Genomic DNA, 18156 nt, shown 5'->3' on the forward strand with positions numbered 1-18156 from the left:
TCTTGCTTTACAAAAGACAGCCTTTACTTTCCATTGCCTTGCTTGGCATGGGGGTGCAGGAAGGGCTGTCTCAGAAGATGCAGGTGCAGCCCACGGCGATGGTCTCCATGACGGCGCGCTGGCGGCAGGGCCCAGTGCGTGGTGGCAATGGGCAGAGGCGGCGGCGCACTGGCACCTGGCTGAACACGGGCACGCTCACCATGCTGCGGTCCTCCTGCATGGTGAAAGGGTTCACGCAGCCCAGACAGAGACACCGTGCCTCCGGCAGGTCCGCAGGGATGCGGCTGGGGTCATGGTTAATACTGCAGGAAGGCAGGAGAGAGTGCGTGGCAGAAGGTGGTGGGAAAAACAAACCAGCACCCATTCCCCATGTCCCTCCCTTTCCTAACCCAGGTTTTGATTCCACAGCAAGACTGTGCCATGCTGGAGGAACAGCAGTCATCAACTCTGTGCCGTAGGTGACGAAACTAAAGATCTTGGAAGGCAAGTCACCACCCCAAGGTTATCCAGATTCAAGGTCACCAGCTACCCAGTTTCTTCCTTTCATCCAGCAAGATGACCAGCCCATTACTAGATTGTACCGTGGGATCTCAAGAAACCTAACCCTCTGTCTTCCCCGTCCCTCTCACTTGTTTATATTTTTGGGAAACTTAATCCACTGGAAATAATATGTGAGCATATCGATGCCTAACCCCACAGGAAGAGGAGTCAGGGGATGTGGGTTTATTCTGACTTAGTTTCTCTTTATTCAGCAAATATTTTCCACACACCACCATGTGAGTGAGTCTGTTGTCCTGGACACTATATAGTCACTGAGGGACAACACAGATGAGCTCCCTCCCAGAGCTGAGAGTACAGGGACTCACTCTGTGACTTTTCTTTCTCTGTGCCTCAGTGTCCCCATCTGCTAAATGTTGGGGGTGAACTTGACTTGTGGACCTGCAACATCAGCATCCCCTGGGAGCTTGTTAGAAATGCAGAATCTCTCCCTGCCCTAGACCTCCTGAATCAGAACCTGCATACTTATAAGATCCTCAAGAAAGTCAAGGACATAGTAAAGTAGAAGCCCAGATTCAGAGGATCCTTATCACAAGTGCCACATTCCAGGTGTGGGAGCCACTAGCCATATGTAGCTGTTTGAGTTTAAATTAATCAAAATTGGCTCCTCAGTTACACTAGCCACATTCAGTAGCCACATGAGGCCAGCAGCTACCATACTGGACTTTTTACACGGTCACAGAAAGTTCTACTGAACATTGCTGTTCTACAGTCTCAGGACATAAGTATGTGGCTAAAAATCTTTGGCTTGGGTTCATGAGTTCAGAGTCAGTCCTCTGCATTATTTATTCAACACATGTACATGTGGCCCCTGCTGTGTGCCAGGTGCTGTGCTGGGAAGTGGAGCTTCAGCCAAGGTAAGACACCACTCCTGTCCCCTAAGGGCAGCAGGTCTTGATTCTCAGGCCTAGCTGTGTGTCCTAATCATGTGGAGATTCACTGAAGTGCCACTCTCTGGGCCTCACCCCTGGAGATTTTGATTGAATGGGGCATGAGAATCCCTTAGATGTTTCTGATGCAGGCATTGGCATGGTCCCAGTCTAGCATGGGAGACAGATGTGCACACAGCTAGCTCAATACTGCCTGGAAGTGCTGTAACTAGAGGTGTGTACAAGGCACTCCAAGCTGGAGGACGTAACATTTGGGGAAGGCCTTGCAGGCATTTCATCAGAGACTTGGAGAACATAATGGCAGGGCTCTGCGTGGATATCTCATTTACTGACAAGCCTATGAAGTAGATGCAACTATCACCTCCACTTACAGTTGAGGCGTCTGAGGCCCAGAGAGGCTAAGCAACTTGACCAAAGTCACACAGCCAGTAAGAAGCAGAGCCAGGATGCAAACCCAGGGCTCTGAATCCTGGTCTTAACTCTTATGATGACAGGGAGAGGGGGCAAGACATTCCCCCAGCCTCCAACACACAGCTTACCCACTGCTGCCCAGCATGGCCTACCTGTAGCCCCAGGGTGACAGGCTCCTCTTGTTGGACAGCCACAGCTGCAGGTTGACTTCACACTTCTTCCTGGCCGGCTCGGAGCTGTTCCTAAGCTGAGCCACCATCTCCCCAAGGTTCCTCTCATATTCCTCCATGCGGGCATATGGCTTTGCCTGGGACACCAGGTCCAGTGGTACCTGGTGAGGCCCAGGGGCCAGGGTTCCAGGCCACCCTGGCCCCTTCCTCTTGCCTTTGGGGTTCCTGGGCTGGCCCAGCCCCAGCCCCAGGAAGATGGAGATGGTGAGAAGGAACAGCTGGGGAAGAAAGCCACAGGTCAAAGTTAGGAAACCCAGGTCTCCTTCTGGGCTAAGATTCAGGGCCCAAGGAGTGGGGAGGGAAGAAGACAGGCCTCTAGGAGGGGCATGCTCACCTGCTATGCCCTGGCCTGGTCCCACCAGCCCACCTCTCATATGTATTGACATGTACACACCACATGCATCGTTAACTCCTGTTGCACTCTGAAAAATCTCCCCACCCATCCACTTCTCTATCTGCACCACCAGCCTCACTTTCCTGGACAGCTTAACAGTCTCCTACCTGGTACCCCACCTCCCCCCTGGCTCCTCCCAATCAATTCTCCACATCTTGGCCAAGGACGGCTATTTGAAATGCAAATCTGATAGCATCACCTTCCCAGGCCTGACTTCCCTCTGCAAATCCCTCCTGGCTTCCTCCCACACCCATGTATTAGCCTGGGTCCTTCCCTCACACCCTCCTTTCCTCACACTCCTTCCTGCACAGGGACTTTGTACAGGCTGCTCTTTGCGGCGTCCTGCCTCTCACCCCTCAAGTCCTTGGCTCCAGTGTGACTTCTTTAGTGATGCCTCCACGGACCTTCTTGGGCTCTCAACACCACATGCCTCTTGTATGACTGCTGTCTTAACAATTTGGACGTGTGATTCTTTTATATGTCAGTCCTGCACTAAGCACAGCCTCCATGAGGGTCAGCATGGTGTCCATTTCCACACACTGTCTTGCTCCCCCGTGTCTGCACAGAACTGAGCACATAGGTGTTCAGTAACCATGTGCTGAGTGAATGAACGCCTGTCAGCATCCCTGCCTTCCTGTAACTTACAGTCTGGCAAGGAAAACAGACAGTGAACAAGAAACCAAGCACCTAAGCCTCACTAGCAGCAAGTGTGAGGATAGGACCGTGCAGTGTGTGGTTAGAGAAGAGCAGGGTCACCTGCTCAGCCTGGTGGCAGTGAGGTGGTCTTGCAAAGCCTTCCTGAGGAGGGGGCATGTCTGGAGAGCTTTGACGGAGCTAAGACGGAGACAGATGTGGGCAGAGGGAGCCTAACAACTGTACGGGGGTGGGGGAAGGAACAGCATGAAAGGAAGTTTTTGTTGGTTAAGAGCTTTGCCAAAAGGAATAAGTGAGGCTGAAATAGAGTAGATGGGAAGAGGGGATGCAGGATGAAGTCGGGGAGACGGGCAGGTCACGGCCAAGGATCCTTGTTGGACTCCATGACGCCTGTGCCCTCTTCCTCCACACCCTGACCCTCTGGCTGCCTGATCCCTTGTCCACTCTCACCTGCTGCCATCCACCTCTCCCCCTAGAACTGGGAGCATCAGGAAAGCCTCTCACTCACACAGGAGAGGACCTGGGGGCCCAGCAGTACGCAGACTCCTCAGGAAGCCAGGAGTGAAGGGCCAGGACTTGGGTGGAGGCCAGGGCTGATCAGAAAGGAGGACCCTCTAGGGGGAATTCTGTCTCCTCACTGAATCTAGCCAGGCTCCCACTTGCCCTGGATCCCTAACCCTAACCCCCGCACAGCCCACACTGATCTCTTCAGCCTTCCCTTGCTGAATCTAGCCAGGCTCCCACTTGCCCTGGATCCCGAACCCTAAACCCCGCACGGCCCATGCTGATCTCTCCAGCCTATCTAGCCAGTCTTGACCCTTGGATACAAGTTTCAGCAGAGCCCCTCTTGGCAGAACTATTTCTTGGTGCAAAATCCATGACAGATTCAAATCGCTGAACTCTTCCTTTTTGGTCCTAGGTTCTGGTGCAGACAAAATTCTCCCTAACAATAGGCTTTCTCATCTGAGCTTCTTACATGGCATTCTTAAACTCAGAGAAACCCAGAATAGAATCAGTCTCCCTGCTTCCCTTTATAGATGGGAACAGAGAAACAGAAGGACTTGCCCAAGGTTACACAGCCTGGATCTCAGGACCCAGAAATTCTTTGGAAAAACCCCGATAACCAAGTTTGCCAGGATCTCCCCAGATGCCTTTGGCCTAAAAGAGCTTCAGTGTAGCAGGGCTGAGCTTCAGTGTAGCAGGGCTGAGCTCCATTCAGGAGCTGGAGCTACTGGCCATGGCTGCAGGCTCTGAGACCAGTCTCTGTTTCTTTCTCGTCCTGAGGGAGAAGACAGAGGGAGAACTCACCTCTGCAGATTCCAAGCCAAACAGAGGCTGCCATTAATCAATAGGAAAGAAGTAACAAAACACTCAGGCCCTAAAAAGGAGTGGGGGTGGGGTGGGGAATCGCCACGTACCAGGTTGTGCAGCCAGTCCATCCTGCGAGCCAGGCGACCAGCCTGCAGCTGCCGCCCGCCTGGAACCCCAGATGCCTCCGCCAAGAGAATGGCAGCAACAGGACGGAGTGAAGCAATTATAGCTCATCAGGGGGCTGCTGGGGGAGTGGGTGGGTGGGCTCATCATTGCCCGGGCGCCTTGGGCCCCAGCTGGCTGGGCCTGGCGCAGTGGCAGACGGTGAGGGCCGTGGGGGCAGGCCAGGAGCCGGGCCGAGGTGCCCAGGGGCTGTTGACTGAGGGACAATGCCCTGTGTGTCTGGTGGGGCTCTGGCGGGTGGCACCTCCGCCTGTGGCCTGCGGCCGGCCGCCCAGCCAGCACCCACAGGGCCGGCTAAGACAATCAGCTTCGTCAGTTTGGGGGATGGCAAGGGGGCAAGGGCGGAGGAGGGACAGGCTGTCCGTTGGTCAGGAGAGCAAATGTTCTCAGAGTGTGCTGGCCAGGAGCGGGACACAGGCCCCATCTCCCAGGGAAACAGCCTCAGGCACTCCAGCCTCAGCCAGCCTCAGGTGAGCTAAGCGGCCCTCGGTGACCAGAGTCCCACCCTTAGTTCACAGGCAGGGAAACTGAGGCCAGAACGAAGAAGGGACTTGTCTAGGATTATACGGCAAATTAGAGGTGACAGAGCCGGGATTCATACTGAGTCCCATGCAGGGCTTTATCCACCACCCCACACTGTTTTTCTTGGCGTATTTTCTGCACAGTTCTGGCCTGCTGTGAACATGTTTCTGAATCTGCGTGCTCTCATGCAGGCCAAGTCACAGGTCCATGAGGACTTGATGGCTGGTTGTCCTGATCTTTCAGATGCAGCCTTCCCCTTCCTGTATAGAAGTTCTCTGCCCCAAGGGCCTGCCCCTGTGACTTCCATTCTCTCTCAGACTCAGGTTCCTTCTCTGTAAAATAGGTGTCATGGCCAAGAAGTGACAGTAGCCTAAACCGTTTCTCCCTGAAATCCTTCTGAACCTCGGCTCCCCCATCTCTAGAACGGGGATGCCATAGGATCCATCTCTTGGGGCTGTTACAAGGAGTAAGGGGAAAAACCTATGTTAAACAGCTGGCACTGTGCCTGGCACGTAGTAGGTGCTCAATTAACACAGCTGTTTATTATGAAAATTATCATTGTAAAATAATTGTATCATTGTTATCTGTAAATGTTAGCTGTTCCAATTAGCATTAGAGCTAGCTCAGTTCTCATTGCTCAGCCAACTCTCCTTTCTACCTCCTTGGGCCCACCCTCCTGGCTGAGAGAGCTCTGGGCTTCACAGGGTCTGGCCACAATTTCGTGAGCTCAGGTGACCCCAGGGTCTATGTGTCCTGGAATCATACGCTGACCAGACCAGGCCTGCTGGTCTCGGTCTCCTACCTCAAGTGAACAGCCCAGCTGAATCTGAGTGAGCGAGTCCACCTGGAGAGATGGAGGACTGCGTGGAAGGGATGTGAAGAGGATAGGGGAGGGATACCATGAACAGACCCCTAGGACTGTACCGTCTTGCTCAGGGCCACTCTTGGCCATTTACAGGAATCAGCCAAGGGGAAGAACGCAGGGTGTGAGGCACTCCTGAATGTCACAAGATTAATCTGTCCAGGGCAGGTTTCCACAGCATAACTGAGAAGCTGGCTGAGGCTTGAGCTCATGAAAGATACCACCATATTTGGTCAAATACTAGACAGGGCTCTATTCTATCGTTGGAAACTCCAGAGGGAGGGGGACTCTGAAAATACCTCCTCAAGCAACAAGGGCCTCCTCTCCCACCCCAGGCTGTCCCAGCCCCTCCACCACTGTCCTCTGAGCGTGTCAAACAAGCATGAGGGGGCGAAGGATGGGGCAGCCTGGTTGTCATCTGTGCAGCCTCCTTGCTGCCCCTCTGTTGCCGCTGGCAGTAGGGTCTGACAGACATGCAGCTGGGGGGGCCCCTCCCTATACCCACAGAGAAGTGGGGAAATTAAAAGATAGGGCCTGAGCTGCAAGGGGTTCCTCTGCTTCTCAGGACCCCTGACACCACCACTATCTCCTTATCTGCTGGCACTCACCCCTGGCTCCCATTTCCCAAAGACGAGACTTGGCCTCCTCGGCTCCCAACTTCAGTACTTGTTTATATAGATTCCAGGGTTCCGGCCCCGGAGTTCTGACAGAGCAGGCCCAGGAGTCTGTACCTTAACAAGGACCCAGTCTAGGAGCTACAGGGGTCCTCACCCACCACCTAGCTCATTCCCTGCCCAGCCCCCACTCTACCATAAGGAGCCCAAGACCTGGGGAGGGACAGGCCTGACTCAAGCTCACACAGCATGTTGGTGCAGAGCTGGGTTTGAGCACAATTCAGTCTCCTAATTCTTACTACTCTTCCCCAAAACTTTATACATACATCTCTGGGCCTCTTTGCTGGTCAAGAGGGGACCCAGGGGCCAGGCCAATGTGAAGGGGGTGTCTGTGGGTACCCAGGCATGTGCTGTGCAGAGTCAAGGAGGGGCCCAGTGACCATCACTGGGTTTCCCATTCCTGGGCCATCTCAGGCCAGGAAAGAGGCCTCTCCTTCCAGCCTTGGTTTCTAGAAACCACTGAGGGGTCATCTGCCCCACAGGATATCCTGAGTGTGAACCCTGGCCAACCACCAAGGGACCCTACCTACCCCCAGGTCAGAGCCAGGCCTGAGGTAGGTGTGGGAACTTGGGCTTCAGGGGTTTCTGCCCCACAGCAGAGTTGAGGAACGGAGAAGGTGGTCAGTACAGGTTAATGAGGGAAGGGGCAAACGGATGGGAGAGCGAGGGGCAGGGATTGGTCGTGCTCAGAGCCACCAGATCCTGCGGCTGCCACCCAGCTCTGAGCCATTGTGTACTCACCACCAGGTGGCACCACCAGAAAGCCAGACATCCCTGAGGAACAGGCAAACCGTGGCAGAGCTTCCAAGCCAGCCACTCCTTTTCCCTGGAATGGGCCCCGAGCTGAAAATGAGGGAACCAGGTAAGTACGTAAAGGTCCTGTGTCTGCCCCTGGCTGCCTGAGCAACTCTGTTATTGATGAGGACCAGCGCCTGGGACGCCTTCCACATCAGAGCAGGAACAGCATAGCCAGCTAGGAGTGAGGGAGCAAGGGTGGGGTGAGGGCTTCTGTCTGCTATGTGATTGAATCCCTTCACCTGAAGCACCTACTACGAGCTAGGCGCTAGCCATCTAGTACCCAGATACCGTAATTTCCAGAAAATTACAATGGGTAATCACAATAGTCGTTACTTAATATCTACTACTGACTGCCAGGCACTGCACTAAGTCCTTCATTTTCATTGCTTCATTAAATCTTCCCAGACACCCTGTGGTGAGGTCCTAAATTTATCCCAAATCCACAGGTGGAGGAACTGAGGCTCAGAAAGCCCAAAGTCACAGAGGATTCAAAGTGAGTTTGTCTGATTCCCTGCAGTGGAGGAAGGAGAGGAGAATTACAGCCATGGGGGGAAGCCAGAATGTCCAACTGGTCAGCTGGTCATTGAGGAGGGTCTATGCTTGCCTCAGCCTCACCCTGACATCCTCAAACAAAGCAGACTCTGTATGCTGGGGAAGTCACTGAGCCCAAGCCCAAACTACAGTCCTCAAGAGGAGCTGAGAGCTCCCAGGGTGTGGGCATGACACCCAGCAATGTTCCTGGCACATAGGGGGCATTCACTAAATACCTGATGCACTGAATCAAACTGCTTATATGGATGTAATACAGGGTGATAACACTTGCATGGAGGATGGGAGGCCAGAGTAGTGGGGATCTGGAGGAGAAGGTGCAGACTAGGAGGTAAGAGTTCAGACTCCAGAGACTGACAGACCTGAGCTTTAGTCCAGCCTCTACCAGTTCACAACTGTGTGACCTTGGGAAAGTTACTTGACTTCTCTGAGCCTTAGTTTCTACTGCACAGTAGAGATAATAGTAAATTGGGCTTCAGTGGATGGTTGTGGGGACCAAACGAGATAATGCATGTTAAAGCACTTAGCAGAGCACATGACAAATGTAAGCACTCAGTTAGTGGCATCTGCAATTGTCACTGTAATTGTTGCAAGTTTTGAGTTGGACCTTCAAAAGGGTACTTCTGGAGTATTCCTACGTAGGAAGAGCACTGTGAGGTGGTAACTAGGATCGAACCAGTAAAGAATGCAGAGGTCCCTGTTCCCAGTGGACTCACTCTGGAGCCTTGGCTGGGCCAGAAGACCTGTGGGATTTGGTGTAAAAATTTGCCCAAGTGGACTCAATAAGTTTAGGAGAGGCAGAAGGAGACTAGCAGGCGCCTTTGCTGCAAGATGGAGTGGGGCTGTGGCCAGGAGGGCGCATCCTCCACTGGAGGTCTTGGCTCTCCTGCCGCGCTGCCCACCCCAGCCCCCACCCTCTCAGGGTAGGAGTCCTTCTCCCAGGCCCATATTTGCACAAATGCCTCCCTCACTGCGTGCTCCAGAGCCCCAGCCAAGAGGCACTATTTTAAGCTCCCTGGACGGGAACACTGTCGGTGGGAACAGACTCAGCCAGTAAGCTCCCAGTTCTCAAAAAGGGCAAGGCCTGGGTGAATGGGTGGCCACTGGGATGTACAGAGGGGATGCCACATCTACATGACCCTCTGCCCAGGCCAGGCGCCAATGCCTCTGTCCCCAGGGGGGGAGTCAAGGAAATGCGAGTTTGGGTAGGATTCCAAGAGGTGGGCTTGTGCTCTGGGACTGGGTGGCCGAGGCTTCCCTTCTGCCCAGAGTCCAGCCTTGAAAACACTAATTTGTGTTTCTGGGTTGCAGATGGACCCTGGGAGAGATCATGTGTAGCTTCTCTCAGTATAGGAATCCCTTCTAAAGCATCTTTGCTAGACACTTCCAACGTAAGGAATCAATTTCTCTGAGGACACACATTCCACTTTTTAAAGCTCTCGTTGTTGAAAATAATCATTATAACAATAAAAGTTTTCTCTTTCATTATGCTGAAGTTCCTTCCTGGCATGCAGGAGATTGCAGACCTCAGAAATGGTGGTTGGACATTTGCTCTGCCTCTTCTCATGTGGCCACATCCATTTTTCCTAACCTCAGTGAGCCTCAGTGTCTTCACAGGGTTGTTAAAATGCCTTTATCATAAAAATTGTGATTTTTCTGGCACACGATGTGTACTTAATATTTAGCCAGTTTGGGTTGTTTTTATTGTAATTTAGTTGGTTTGTGTGTACCTGTGTTTGTTTTATGGTATTTCTGTGGTGTATGTGCTATTTTTGCTTTTTGATTGTGAAGAACCGGTAGAGACTAATATTTAAAGCACAGACTTTGAACTGAAGTGACTGGACCCTAGCCTCTCCACAAAACAGCTGGGTCACCTTGGGCAAGTGGCCTAAATTCTCTGAGCCTATGTGTCCTCCTCAAGAGGAGGAGGAATTAACGAGATAACACAGGTAAAGCACCTGGCACAGTGTGGGCTCCGGGAATGGCGCTGCTATTATCTTGTTGTACACATTATTCTTAGCTCTGCTCAATCAGGCCGCACTGAACAATTCTAGAACTGCTCTTTTTCTAGAACTTTCCAGCTCCCAGAGTCCCAGTAATGGAATGGCTGCTCTGGGAAAGAGTGAGTTCCCAAGTAGTGGAGGGGTTTTAGCAGAGGCCAGAAGGCCAGTTGTGATGGAGACTGAAGAAAAGGAGCGAGTTGGGCTTACTGAGCTTTAAAAAGTTTCCTTCTACCCTAAGAGGTGGAATCTTATATCCAAGGCCTCAGGCCCCCATGTGGGGCTGTCCTGCCTGCCTCTACTTGCCCAGACCTAGACAGGAAGGAGCCCAAGGGGGCCCACGAGGCATGTGGAATAAACAGCCTGTCCCCAGGGCAGATGGAGGCGCTGGGCCCCTTGCCCACCAGCATATCCTCCCTTAGTCCCGGGGGATGTTTATACTCTGGTCAGAGTTTACAGGACGTCTGGACTTACAAGATCCAGAGTTCTGATTTTTCCCCACAAAGCTGTCAGCCCCTCCTCTTGCTGGGTCTGCATCTATTTTGGGTGGGAAGCCCCATTCTCCAGCAGAAGCAGGAAAAGGGTACAACATGAGAAATGTTGTCTTCAGACCCCTGGAGCCCAGACCCCAGGGGAGGAAGAAGCTTGTGCTGTGGGGGAAAGGGGGTGGAGTCTCTTGGCAGTTTATGGAAGAGCAGTCCTGGGAGGGAGAGGCTGGGGGAGGGAGGACACTTCCTTTGCAGCGTGGGTTCAAAGGCCTGCTCCCCAACACAGCTGAAAAAGGATGATACTTACCTAAGTTTGACTTCCATGTTGGTTTCTGCTATTGGCTCAGATAGTACTGCTTTTATTGCTCTAGTTTTGGTGTGTATCTGCGTGACTGCAGATTTGCAGATGGGGTCTTGTATGTGTGTGTTTTGTTTTGTTATCGTTTTGAAGGGTCACTAGGTGGAAGCTTCTCATAGGCAGTGAGCATGCCTTATTCACACACATGCTTCTTGGTGCCTGGCTTGAGTGCCTGGGCCCTGTTATGACCAGGGCACGAGCTGCCGAGAGAACAGAGAAACGCTGAGCACTACTCACCATCCACCACTTGGTGGACACACAGTGACTCTAAGATTTATCACATCACTCTTCAGCAAGGAACCCTGATGGCCACAGCCAAAGTCCCCGTCCTCATCTTGCCTCCCTCCAAGAAAACAGCCTCCAAAACTTACAGGCTCTTAGGGCTGCACTGAACCCCAATCGAGGCCTCCCTGAAGAAGCTTGTCTCTGTGGCCTGAACCTGTTAGCAGACAATATTGAGAAGTTGCCCTAGATGGTGATTTAAATAACTTGCCTGAGAGGCTCTGTAATTTTCTAGGAGCTGTGATCTTCAAGTTATGGGCAATGAAGAGCCTTGAGAGTTCTTGAGACGAGTTCATTCCCTTCATTTAACAAACATATACTGAGCACCTACTATGCACCAGGCACTGTTCTAGGCACTGGGCATACAGCAGTGAATAGTGAAAACAGTTCCTGAGCTCATGTTCTCATAGAGAGTGATAGAGGTAACAGTATCGACATTTTAGGACCATTTTAGGGCTCTTTCTGGGCCCCTCTGCTCTCAGTCTCCTGTATCTCCTGCATCCCTGGAAACTGCTGCATCTCCTGGGAAGCCCTTGACCTCAGCCCTTGGGGCATGTGGAGGAAGGTACAATGCTTCCAGAATGTGAAATCTTGCCAGATTTAAATTGGAAGTTCTGTTCTCATAAATACTGTATTTGTGGGGAAGGAGGAAGAAGTACCTTGTATGGAATCTGACCATTTCCAAAGTCTGGTTCCCAGGAAAGAAGCCTTGATCATTGTTCTACTGTTAGAAGACAGCTTCAAAGTTTCTGGCCCTCGGAGAGAGAGGCGGCCCAGCCCTAGGACCCAGGCAGATGCTGTGAGTAGTTGCCTAGTGGTACCAGTGATATCCCTCATACATTGATAGAACACTACAGTTTACAAAGCACATTTATATCCTTGAATTTATTTACTCCCTGCATCAATCCCATGTGAATACAAAGATTTTTACAAAACTGGACAAACTGAGGTTCGGGGAAGGGAATTAACCTGCCCATGTCTATATAGACAGGGGAAAAGGGACAGAGGTTGAGATGAAAGGCGAGGCCTCTGAGGCCACTTTTGACCACCGCCCCACCCTAACCTTTCCCCAGTTAGGGAATGCGCACTGGAACTAGGCAGTGGTGGGAGGTGGGCATCCTGTCATTAGGCAGTGTGCACAGAGCGCCTAAAGCCATCCAAATCATTTCTGATATGGCCTGGCCGTGCTCTCTGGACAAACCTTTGTTAGAGGGAAATGTGTCTGGCAAGAGGGCTCAGTGCCCAAGGGATATGTTTTTTCTGTCAGCTCTGGAGAGAGTTCAAGGGTCTGGCTGAACCCAATCTCCCTTCCCCCAGCAGTGCACTCTCGGAAAAAACTGGGATCCTTTGGCACTTCAGTCAAGCCACCACATAGCTATGTCCATCATTTTTTGTCTTCCATACTGGGATTCCTTTGCATTCTAGCTCATTATCTCAACCATATAACCGGCTCTGACCCTATCATTCCAGAATCACTTTTAAATCTTGTTTTTTAAACCATTTCTTAGAATCACAGACTCAATGGGACCTTACAGTTCATTTTGCTGGCTTCTCAGTGATACTGCTATCAGGTGCTACTACATATTTTTTTAGTCTCTACTTTTTCAAAACATCTACCTCCCCACTCCTTCCATCTGCAGATGAAAAATTTCCCCTTGAGAATATAAAGAGCAAAGCTGCTCCCCCTGCCCGGAGCCAAGCAGTATCAGTCAGGATGGGCCAAGTTGCGCTGCAGTAATAAACAGTCCTCAGATCTTGGAGGATTAGCCCAGCAAAGGTGACTTTCTCACCTACGTTACAAGTCATGTGTAGGCTACCTGAGTGTGCTTTGCACATCAGAATCACTCAGGGACATAGAGTGATGGAAGCTTCATTATGATACTTACTTCCACAAGCACCAGAAGTTGGTAAGCAGTGGATTGACAGATGTCAATAATGGGTACTGGGGTCTTGGCTCCAACCACTTACTTCCTTCAGGCAAATTCTTTCATCTTTTTAAATGTCAGTTTCTTATCTATAAAGTGAGGATAATGAGAAGGTACCTACCTCATGAATTTGCTGTGAGGTTAACTAAGAGGATGGGTATAAATCCTTAGCCCACAGTCTGGTTCATAAAAAGAACTCAATAAATGTCAGTTATTATATATAATGTCAACATAATATTATGTATACTCAGTAGTGGCTACCACCTCCAGACAGAGGATTGGTTCTTTTCACTATTTCTCATGTTGACCAGTTTGAATTCCTTTGAAGAGTTGAGTTTTTTTTTTTCTGTAAGTCATTTTTACATTATTTTTTATGCATTTTATCACATGAGAGAGGCCTTATGGGTTCAAAGCTGAAGCACAAAAGATGTAAACATGTGTCTTGTCAACCTCAACCTAGATTTATCTAATTCAAGGTACATTACCAAGTCCTTTTGAGCCCAGACAAGGGAGGTCAAATCTGGAGAAGAATCCTTGCCTGAGACAAAACCCTGTGGTAGAGAGATACAGAAATTAAACTGTAAGTCAGAGTTGGAAGAGGCTTTTAGAATAAGCAAGTCTCATCATGTCTTCTCTTTTACAGATGGCGAAACACAAGTCCAGAGAGGGAAAGATACTGATACAATATCACACAGCAATTCAGTGTCAGACCCCACTTGCTTTATTTCTAATCTTGGGGCTTACCGCACACCACATAAGGGGACAACATTCTCTACCATTGGGACAGGGCGAAGAGGAGGGCAGATCTCTCGGAATTATGGCTTGTCCTCATTTCACAGAGTTGTACTCCAATGGAGTTGTAAAGTTAAGAACTTTATAAACATTACCTTATTAAGTCTTCTTGGAAACCCAAAGTCACAGCTCCTCTGGGTCATGGGACATGCGTTGAGCATCCAGTGAACAAACAAAGGGTAACGTTACATTTTTCACTTCGTTTAGGAAACCTGGCTTCTAATTATAGGATTTGTTTAATAGTCCCTGGTGGTTTACAAAGGCTTGGAGTCAGCCTGCAGTCCTGAGGGCTGCTGAGGAGTGTCAGGTGGGGAAACATGGGCAGGGTGGGAGATAGGGAGCCGAGAGGAGTTCTCAGCAGCAAAGGGGAGAGATGGACAAGCAAAGTCAACTTAAGCCAAGGCCTGGAGGGGAATATTAAAGCAGATTTCCCTAATCCCATCAACCAGGTTACTCCTAATTGGAAATTACCTCCAATAACTCTCTTCTATTACCATAACCCTTTCATACATGGGCAATGAATATGAGTTTGCTCTATGGCAAGCAGGTGGAGCAATAGTCGCATTACTCTTGGGTTCTATGAAAAACTGAGCCCCCTGCAACAGCAGTCATGATCAGTGTCCCCTTCCCTGGGGAAAAATGGACTAGAAGTTGGCTCAATCTCCAGTTATTTAAATAAATCAATTTTAAGTAAGTTTTTTTTTAAATAAATCTTTATAAATTCTGTACAGTACTACTCTCCTCATATATTATATTCCCTTAACACAAATAAAAAATAGAAATTAGAAAAGATAGAAGTAAAAATAGAAGTCCCTAATATATAGTAACTATATACATAGCTATAATGTATAACTAAGCCCCTTCAGTTCATTACCTCAGTGTAAATCAGGAAAAAAATCAAATACAGAAACTACAATGACATAAGTCAAAATCACCCAAATTCCCACATTCCTTCAAACATCCAACAGTGAATTTTCACACACAAGTGCACCACATGCACACTTATGTGTGTTAATCTTTGCACAGTTCAGGGTGTGATTACTACTACCCAGTTGGTCCTCAGACCAATGTTCAAGACCCACATGTTGGTAATGGCAGGAGGTCAGATCTGCAGTGCAGCCACTCTCCCCCAGGCTCTTACCACCTTCCTCTTATACAACCAGGGGTCCCCTAGTCCTTACAGGTGTTTTGGGGTGGGGACAGCATCCAGGCCCATCTGGTGCTGTATCAATACACTGACCATGATAAAAGGATATGAACGTCTGAGCTGAAGGTGGTTTTGTTGAGTCATATCCCACGTTGTGGGGCAAGTTCACAAACTCCCAAAGCAGCTGCAGAGGTGGAAGCTAATATTCTTCCTAGACCGGGGAAAGGATCCAAACCAACTGCCCAGAGCCCTTCAACAAGGGCAAACCTGCATCATTTCCTATCAGCATTCACATGCCAGGGAGGTGGGTCACAGAAATTTTGGAGGACTGGGCTCCATCACTGTTCCCTCCCCCACAACCGCTCTCCCCCAAGGATCAGCACAAAAGATTTGTTACATTCTTCTCCCTGCCTTTCCCAGAAATACTCCCTTCAGGCACTTCATGGTGACCTTCTGTCAAGGGACAGACAAAATACAAACTCAGCCTCCAGCAGGGAACCAGGCTACATCCACACTTACCTCTACATGCAGACACATCAATTATTTTCTTACGGTAAAAATACACATAACATAAAACTGAACATTTTAACTTTTTCGGTGGCATTAGTTGCACAATGTTGTGCAACCATCACTACCACCCATTTCAAGAGCTTTTTCATCATCCCAAACAGGGACTCTATACCTATTAAATAATAACTCTCCATTCCCCTCCCCCCAAGGACCTGGCAACCACTATTCTTTCTATGTCTATGAATATGTCTATTCAAGATACTTCATATAAGTGGAATCATACAGCATTTGTCCTTTTGTATCTGACTTATTTCATGATGTTAGCATGTGAGTCTTGAACATTTAAAGCATGACGTTTTCAAGGTTCATCCATGTTGTTGCATGTACCAGAATTTCATTCCTTTTTATGGCTGAATAATATTCTATTGTACACATGTACCAAATTTTGCTTATCTGTTCATCCATTGATGGACATTTGGGTTGTGTTCACATTTTGGCAATTGTGAATAATACTGCTACAGGCATCAGTGTACAAGTATCTAAGTATCTAGGGTTTTGTTGGTGGTGGTATTATTATTACTATTATTATCATAGCCATCCTAAAAGGTATGGATGGCTACAGTTTGGCAAATACATCATTTTACTTAAATAGTATTATACCATATATTCTTCTGTACCATGATCTTTAACCTCAGTAATATGTTGTGGACAGCTATCTATAAAATTCTTGAAAAATTGGTTTGATGACAATTATAAGCATTTCTTCACTAATTGTCTATTACTTACCTCTCAGAATCAAACTCAGTCAATGAAATAAAAATCTGATGCTCATCAAAGAAAATATATGGAGCTTGATTTTTTTAACTCAGGGGTATAGCACTTTCCAATACATAACTGTCTCCCAAATGGTCACCCCTGAGTTGTGCCTTTTGGGTCGAATTAGTATGAAATCAGGGCTGGGGGTTAGGAACAGTTTGGGGGTGAGAACACAAAGTGTGAGATAAATTTCATAGGATCTCAGGGCTGGCAGGGACTTACCAAGTTGTCATCCAGCCTGTTTGCATTCCTCTAACAATAGAGAACTCGTCATTTTGTAAGACAGCCCACTAGTCCACCTCATCCTTGAGTAAAGCCACTGACTTAAAAAGCCCTTGTTATGTAGGCCTGCATTCCATCTTCCTGAAGGTTCTAACTGTACCAACTCAGTCTCTTCCTTGATCGCCTATAAAGGTGGAGCAGCTCCACCAGGCCCCATGAGATTTCTGGTCTCCAGGCCCTTCACCCTCTAGGTTGGGATTCCCTTGCCCCTGACGGCACACCCCCTCTGAGGACACAGATCTCACCAAACACATTCTCACACCCAACCTCCAGCAAGAAGCTCCCCTCACTTCCCAAAACTTACTCACACATACTAAGCCAGAGTCTCACTGACCTGTTTCCTCTGGGAGTGGAGGGAGTTTAAGGCTTCGTCGCCACAGACTGGGAAAAAAAGCCACTTCACACAATGGTTAATAGACATAAAGCACTCATAACTCCCAAGAGAGGCACGGAGGAAACAGACAGGGCTTCAAAAACAAACGTCTGAGACAGATTTATGGAGACTGAGTCACAAATGGCAGCCATTTAGTTAGCTTTTGGAGATATTTTGGTGCTGGAACACCTCCTCTCCTAGGATGTGTCTCCAGGTCGCTTCAATTCCTTGTTCTGTCCTCTAATAATAGACTTTCTGATAACAGAGCCTGTTGGCTGGGAGAGGTGGCCGACTCAACCTTGGCCAGGCACAGAGTGCTTGGATATTCAAATGGTGGGGTCTCTCCACAACCTACACTGGTCATTTTTCTGTTTTCTGTCTTGATGAAAAAATCTTTGAGGCTACAGTAGAAGAACTAACAAAAGTATAACAGTTTCACAGCCTCTCAAGTGGATTTTTCATATTTTTGATGGTTCCCTTGAGCTAGAATTACCTTTACCCTGGGATCTGCTGGTGGTGCTCTGGAGTGTCAGACTGGAACACTGAGCAGGGGTGGGGAGTGCGGGGTACCAGGCTTCCACGCCCACCATCTTACACCCCAGGAGTGGGCTTGTGAATGGCATCCACCTTCCTGGTTCAGAAAGGAGAGGGATGACATGAATGGCGAGTCTGCTGTATGTCAGGTGTGGCATTGTGACCCTCACAGTATCTGGCATTTACTGAGCACTTGCTCTGCAGCTGTAGCTCTGGGCTAACCCCCTCATAAGCATGGCCTCACTTCATCTTCACAGCAATCCTGGGAGGCAGGAGCTGTTTCTGGCTCCATTTTACAGAGGAGGAAAGCGAAGTTCATGGATGTTAAACATCGTCCCCACCTCCATCCCCCGTGGGAAGCAGTGGAGGCAGTGCTGAGTGAAGTCCGGCTCCAGATTTGACCCATTTCCCGGGACTGCAGGGGCTGTCCCACTTGACCTTCACGGCAACACTGAAAGGCAGGCCCTATTTTCCGCATTTCACAGAGGAGGAAAGTGAGGCTCAGAGGAGCAACTGAATAACTGTGCCCAGACCTCACAGGGAGAAAGTGGCAGAGGCAAGAACAAAGGCGCAGGCCTCCTGACATCAAGAGAATTTTTTCCTCAGAAGGAAC

General features: G+C 49.4%; 1 protein-coding gene across 2 annotated transcripts in view; it reads right to left on the bottom strand.

Annotated features, from left to right (window-relative positions):
• Positions 1–18156, bottom strand: part of IL17B (interleukin 17B) — a 27899-nt gene continuing 9743 nt past the window's right edge. Inside the window, exons 2-5 of one of the 2 annotated variants that reach the window (XM_074360910.1) lie at positions 13575–13640; positions 7431–7532; positions 2012–2307; positions 1–302 (exon numbers count right to left, since the gene is read on the bottom strand). In XM_074360910.1, the coding sequence (XP_074217011.1) occupies positions 71–302; positions 2012–2307; positions 7431–7532; positions 13575–13640 (696 nt within the window). In that variant the 3' untranslated portion in view covers positions 1–70. Of the gene's footprint in view, positions 303–2011; positions 2308–4555; positions 7411–7430; positions 7533–13574; positions 13641–18156 lie in introns of those variants that run through there. The other variant, XM_010956089.3, reaches the window with a different exon arrangement.

The sequence above is a fragment of the Camelus bactrianus genome, chromosome 3 (assembly GCF_048773025.1).
Source record: "Camelus bactrianus isolate YW-2024 breed Bactrian camel chromosome 3, ASM4877302v1, whole genome shotgun sequence".
In the NCBI taxonomy this organism is placed as follows: Eukaryota; Metazoa; Chordata; class Mammalia; order Artiodactyla; family Camelidae; genus Camelus; species Camelus bactrianus.